Below are 6644 nucleotides of genomic sequence, written 5' to 3'. Positions count from 1 at the left end.
CCTGTTGCCTCTGTTTCTTATGAACTAGAAAAACAGGCCTGAATTGGCCGAGTGAGCGTAACAGGGTGCTGGGTGCGGAGTTGCTGGAAGTCCACCTACACGATCTTGCAGGTTAAGATAGAGTCAGCCTTTTCCCAGGTCACCGATAAACACTTTGCCTCGCAGTCAGTGAGAAGAAGATGTTACCCTGAAAGCTAAAACTAGGAAACCGCTCTCCTGTTGCCTCTGTTTCTTATGAACTAGAAAAATAGGCCTGAATTTGCCAAGAGACCACACGCGAGAGCGTAACAGGGTGCTGGGTGCGGAGTTGCCGGAAGTCAGAGAAGAATCGGGCTGACGGATTTGCACAGCTTCTCACTTAGAACAGCGAGTGTGAAACTTAAAGAGCAGCAGTTCCCTTCGGATTCATCAACGGCACAGGCAGCTGCCTGGAGACCTTCTCCAAGTGCGCGATGGCGGTTGGATTAGCCGGGTTGGAGGGAAGTGTTTCCCCCGCGGGAAGGCAGGGTGTCTTACTCTGCGATAAGGGGAGAGGGTATTACCAAAGCTCTGAGTCCAAGATCCCCGGGAGCGGTCCAGAAAAAAGCCTGCGTTTGAATCAGGAACAGTGTTCTGTGGCAGAGATTTTATGGCTAAAACTGTGGAAACAGAATGTTATTCCAAATAAATTTCCTATGGTGAGAGGGCCCGGGACCCTATCAGCCAGTCAATATGATGACTGAGCAAAATCCCTACCAGTACTTTATTTAGATGTTCTTTTTATCTAGGAAATTCCTCATAACTGGTCTTACATCTATCAAAGTGCATTACAGAAAGAAAGAAGCCGGTGAAAAATGAATGTGGCCAGGTCCCTATGGACTGTAAAAGTTATGCCTTAGATCACATGCCTTCAACCCGCCTTATTAGCATTTTAAATCACGTTCTGAAATTTCAGCTCTTAAAATCTTTTCTCCACCATTAAAAATAAAAATCTCCATCATTATTATTATATAGGAGAAGGAAAAGCGAGGTGGGGGAAGGTGAGCTTGACTAAAAAAGATGTATGGGTAGAAGTTATGATAGGAAAGATGACTATTTCATCAGCAATAAATCAGTGAAATTGAAATTTGACCAAAATTCCCCTAGGAGAGAACCTGTGCTGGAAAGCTAGTCCCTATGCCTGAAAGTAGTTAATTCCACACTCAACATACTGGCTGCTGCTGCTCACATGTCATCTTGGCAAATAATGTTGGTAATTATTATTAAATATGAGTTTAAATGTATTGAAACAATTTATAAAAATCGAATGGCATTTCTGAACCTTATAGAAACATTTTTGTTATGTTTTAATTTTATCATTTTTATATTAACTTAATATTGCATTATATTCTTGCTTCCTTTTTTTAACTAGGCTGCCAAATTATTCTTTTTTTAATTCTTTATTGTTTATAGTATTATATGGGTCTCTTTTTTTCTCCCATTGCCCCCCTATCTTCCACCTTCTCACCCGCCCTGGTGTCTGTGTCCATTGGTTTTGCTCATACGCATGCATACAAGTCCTTTGGTTGATCTCTTACCCCCTCACCCCACCCCGCCTTCCCTCATAGGATGTACAGTCTGTTGGATGCTTCTCTGTCTCTGGTTCTAGCTTTGTTTTTATCATACTTTGTCTCCCTCCACACCCTGCCAACCAAGTTACCTTCAGCGTGGCTGTTTCGCACAGTTCGGCCACCAGATGGCAGCCGAAGAGAAAAGTCAGTATGGATGAAGAAAGTTCCAGGCAATCTAATGGGCAAAGCTTCCCTTTCTAGCCTCTGCTCTAGGACTTCCTTTCAGGGAGAGCTAGAAGGTGAATGTTAGAGTCTAAGGGAGTGTCTGTGAGTGTGTTGTAAGTCATCTGAAGGTTTTAAAATCGTGTTTTTAAGAAAAATCTCAAACAGAAGCGAAAGAGAATAGAATTTAGTGAACCCCCAGGGGCCATTCACCCAGCTTCAGTAATTATCAGCTTCAGTAATCATTCTCCTTCATCTCTCATAGGAATTAGATGCTCTCAGTTCTTCTTCTCGCATACATACTGTTACAGAAGAAGAATTCGTGTCAGAGGTACATAGGCAAAGACGGATGGGCGGTTCATTCTCCTTTAAATAGCCTGTTCTTCCCATGAATTCTAAGTGAATACTATCACTTCAGAGAAACATTACTAGTGACAAAATGTGGGACATGTTCATGAGTTTAAGTAATTTTCATATATCTATCTACATTTTAGTTCCTTGGTATTATGACAACTGATCATGTAAGTTTTATTATTGTAGAGTGCAGGCTAAATATATGTCACTCTATTTGGTCTTCAATGTACCCACAGCCAATAAATATTTTCAAAGTTACAGAACTGTTTTTTTCAACAGGGCAAAATGTAAGCATAAAACGCTCAATTGAGAAAGTTAAACATTTTATTTTGAAGGCTCTGGTTGACATTTTTTTAAATAAAAAATTAACATGTTATAGGAATATTAGTTGTTATTATCTTTTAGTTCTGATATTTTTATAATGTCATATTCATGTGTGTAAATAATTAGTATTTTCATATGGAAGCATTGCACACATTTGACCTTTTAAATTAGCAAATTTTTAGAACTTATGAGCTCGGATATATGTTACTAGAATAAATTCTTGAGGAAATGCTCCAGTTTATACGTCTGACTTAACATGAGCATTTCTGAATTATTTGGAAGGTTTCCTGAAGTTACGATAAGGGTATTGATGCATCACAACGCTGAACCTTTGGGTGTCCTCAACCAGATATCAACAGCAATAATGCTGTTGCTGTAGACAACACAGAACTGAGACAACTTTAGAAACTTGGCAAACATCAACAAAATTGACATGCAGCAAAATTTGCTTCAGTTCAACCACAGAGGACCGCTCAGGAAGTTGGACTACACGATGAACGCCACACGAGACCGTAAGCTCTACATGCAGGACACGTCATCTACGTGAAACTACATGGTCAAGTCCACTCGTCATGCAACACGGCCACAGCACAGGACGAACCACGGGACACCACACCAGTTAGCGTGCCACAGACTTTGTCACCTACTTGTCAATAGAGCCCACCATGTAGTAAACCATTGGGAACCAACAGATTGCATCCAGAAAATGGATATCTGGCCTGAGTGGCAGATGGGTTACAAAATGAAACACAAGGTCACAACAGGGGCAACGCCACCAGGGAAAGGAAGTGGACTTAGTTTGCATTTCCAAAACCAACACCATTGACAAGATTAATTTTAGGCGCTTTTCCTCCCCTTAATAGTCATTAGCAAGTGTCATTTATACTCAGGATGAGTAACATAATGCAATCAGAATTATAAAAACAAATGTTCTGTTTTCTGCATCAGAAACAGGATGGCAGCTGATTCCTTTGTAATATTGGAGGCCGCGTTGCAAAAGACCAGCCTCTGCAGGGCAACAGGCACCTCATTGTTGCAGAAAGGACTCCACGAAATTTCCTGGAACATGGTTTATTGGTCTTTCGTTTTTTTGTTTCCTCATTTTTGACCAAAGGAACAGAGGACAACAAATAGGAACGTTAGATACCACTTTCGGGAAGTGCTCAGGAGCTAATACGTTTTACAACCGGCCCAGTCATCCGAACCCTCTGAAAGAAAGTCAAACCCCATAAAAATTATCTAACGGGCAGTGAATGGTGGATTGCAAAATCTAAGTCATCAGGAAAGCAAAGGAAATTTTTAGTGCAAAATAATCCAAAATTAAAATACATCTCTTGTTTAAAAAAACTTGCCCAGCCGGTGGTTCAGTGGTTGAGCGTCGACCTTATGAACCAGGAGGTCAGGGTTCGATTCCCGGTCGGGGCACATGCCTGGGTTGTGGGCTTGGTCCCCAGTTGGGGGCATGCAGGAGGCAACCTATCAATGATTCTTTCTCATCACTGATGTTTATCTCTCTGTCCCTCTCCCTTCCTCTCTGAAATCAATAAAAATATATTTTTAAAAAAGAACTGACAATGTATTTTTCGCATATATCAAAAGCCTATAAAATAGGTAATATCATATGGTTGAGAAAACAATGAACTATGAATTGCATAGAAGCTTATAGTATATTATGGAGATATCTCTGTTTTGAGGAATTTCTGTTAATAAATTTTAAAGGCAGAGACAAGGCCACAGAGTTTGTCCTCATCCAGTTTATCCTGAAATTTGGATCACTTTGGAATTTAAGAGGAGAGTTGGAGGATCCCAAATATGCTATTGATGTCAAGGCCATCTGCTACTGATTTTGAATCACAGAGAGGGATATTATACTTTTAGGATGTAATAAATTTGACAGTAGCATTCAGTGACCTATATTTACATTTGCAGAAGGATTTTGCAATGCTCGAGTATTCGAATTTCACAAAGTCTATCAATCCAACCTTTTCAAAGCTAATGAACACGGTGAAGCATGCCGTATTCATGTTGTTATAAAATGTACGCTCTGGCCGAAACCGATTTGGCTCAGTGGATAGAGCGTCGGCCTGTGGACTGAAGGGTCCCAGGTTCGATTCCAGTCAAGGGCATGTACCTGGGTTGTGGGCACATCCCCAGTGGGAGATGTGCAGGAGGCAGCTGATTAATGTTTCTTTCTCATCGATGTTCCTAACCCTCTATCTCTCTCCCTTCCTCTCTGTAAAAAATCAATAAAATATATTTTAAAACAAAATGTATGCTCTGACAGCGGAAGAATCAAAGTCATGCCACAACATAAAAGATGGATCATAAATACGCTTCTCTGATAATTAATGGTTCTTTAGAAAGACAACAAAAGGGCCCAGTTTGGGCAGAGTTCTTCTAGGCTAGTTGATTAATTAAAGAAAATGACTGTAATTATTTTGGTGGCATGTGTCCCACTGGTATGGAGTGATGACCACATGCAAAAATAGTTTTAAGTAATGAGCTCAGTATTCCAGCGATGGTTTAAATCGTATTTGTGAAATACAATCAAATCCAGTGATTATTTTGTAGCATAGCACTGATTATATCTCCCAATGAATCACGTGCCATAATATATCTGATTTAAAATATTCTGAGCAAATTGAAAAAAATTATTTTTTAGATAATATTAAAAACTCTTCATCTTATTCTTGTATTTACTTATAAACATACTTACGGGTTATCCAACAGCAGCACTATGGGGTTGAGTTCTTTCTTTGGTCTATAATAAGCCCTGAGAGGAACAATAAAATTATACAATCCATTTCCAGCTGTTTCAGCTGCAACTATAATTAGTTTATTTTTGAATCCATAGGCTTTTGCGTCTTCATAGTAGTTATGCTGGCAACTCTACAGGAGAAAAATCATGCAAAAGAAAAGCCATTTTTATACCCTGCTAAAATTTGATGAAAAAAAATGTTAAGATACATGGCTATGTAAAATTAATCTAACCCTAGTAAATCTTTTATTTTCTAACAAATTTGAAAATAGTTACATTTTTCTATGCCCAATTTTCCAGCATGTTTCAGGAAATAATGTGTGTTGATCAGACAAATAAAATGCAGGTATATAGCTTGATGAAGAATAAACAACACCCACATACACGTGTTCTATTGTAAACTTGCCACTACATCTACATTTAAAAATTATCCCAACGTATATGTCTGTCAAAACAGCACATTATATACTGCAAACATGCATTTTTTACTTGCTCATCATACTTCAGTGAAGCTCCAAAAAATCATCTACCCATGACTTTCATCTCCACAAGTATAGTAATAATATAATTATAGAACCATGTACCCCTAGCACGGAATACCTGAAGGGATTTTATTGTTGTTGGATATGGAGAGTTCACAGGTTCAAGATTCAGAAACCTCTGTTTTGCTCTTTCAAAACATGACTGACAGACTGGCTGGCATGGCTCAGGGGTTGAGCATTGACCTATGAACCAGGAGGTCACAGTTCTATTCCTGGTCAGGGCGCATGCCCAGGTTGTGGGCTCAATCCCCAGTAGGGGGCGTGCAGGAGGCAGCTGATCAATGATTCTCTCTCATCATTGATGTTTCTATCTCTCTCTCTCCCTCTCCCTTCCTCTCTGAATATATATATATATTTCTGACAGATTCATTGGGTACTTTGGATAACTTAGTGCAGTTAAGAAAGTAAAATTCACCATTTTCTGTATTATATTTACTTTCAAAAAAGATAATATTCTTCGAACCCATTTCACTCTGTACAAATCATTTACTATACGGACTGCACAAGAGGATTTGCATGTGCGTCATTAGGAAATAGCATGACGTAACTTTGCAGAAAAGCAGTGACAGGTGCTTACCTTGTCCAGTCTTAAGCAGCAAAAGGGCACTTTTTCGTGAAGGAGATGGCAAAACGTGGGTGAACTTCCTATGTATGGAGAGTAGGGGGGGTAGCCTTTGGCGTACCTGTAACGCAGTATGAAATGCTGAATCACCTGGAATAGCGCATGCGAAGCTGGACTGTTAAGTTACAGCTCCGATCCTCCATGTTGATAGAGTGAGAGACAGTTACTTTATGATGCAACTACAGTTTGATAAGGAAATAGATTAGAACCAGGGAGGCAGACTAGGGCCCATGTACCAAACCTGGCCCATCACCCGCCTGGTTTTGTGAATTAAAAGTATATATATATTGTTT

The 6644-nt window shown here is 39.6% G+C and overlaps 1 protein-coding gene across 1 annotated transcript in view; it reads right to left on the bottom strand.

Moving 5' to 3' along the window:
* The window catches only part of LOC102763575 (potassium channel subfamily T member 2), a 126675-nt gene that overhangs the window by 21143 nt on the left and 98888 nt on the right, over nucleotides 1-6644 (bottom strand). Inside the window, 3 exon segments of the mRNA XM_006757659.2 lie at nucleotides 3077-3148; nucleotides 5146-5318; nucleotides 6307-6412. Coding sequence (XP_006757722.1) covers nucleotides 3077-3148; nucleotides 5146-5318; nucleotides 6307-6412 — 351 coding nt within the window.

This window comes from Myotis davidii, unplaced genomic scaffold (assembly GCF_000327345.1).
Source record: "Myotis davidii unplaced genomic scaffold, ASM32734v1 scaffold875, whole genome shotgun sequence".
Classification (NCBI taxonomy): Eukaryota; Metazoa; Chordata; class Mammalia; order Chiroptera; family Vespertilionidae; genus Myotis; species Myotis davidii.
Note: the sequence above shows the minus strand (reverse complement) of the source record. Positions and strands in the feature narration are given on the sequence as shown.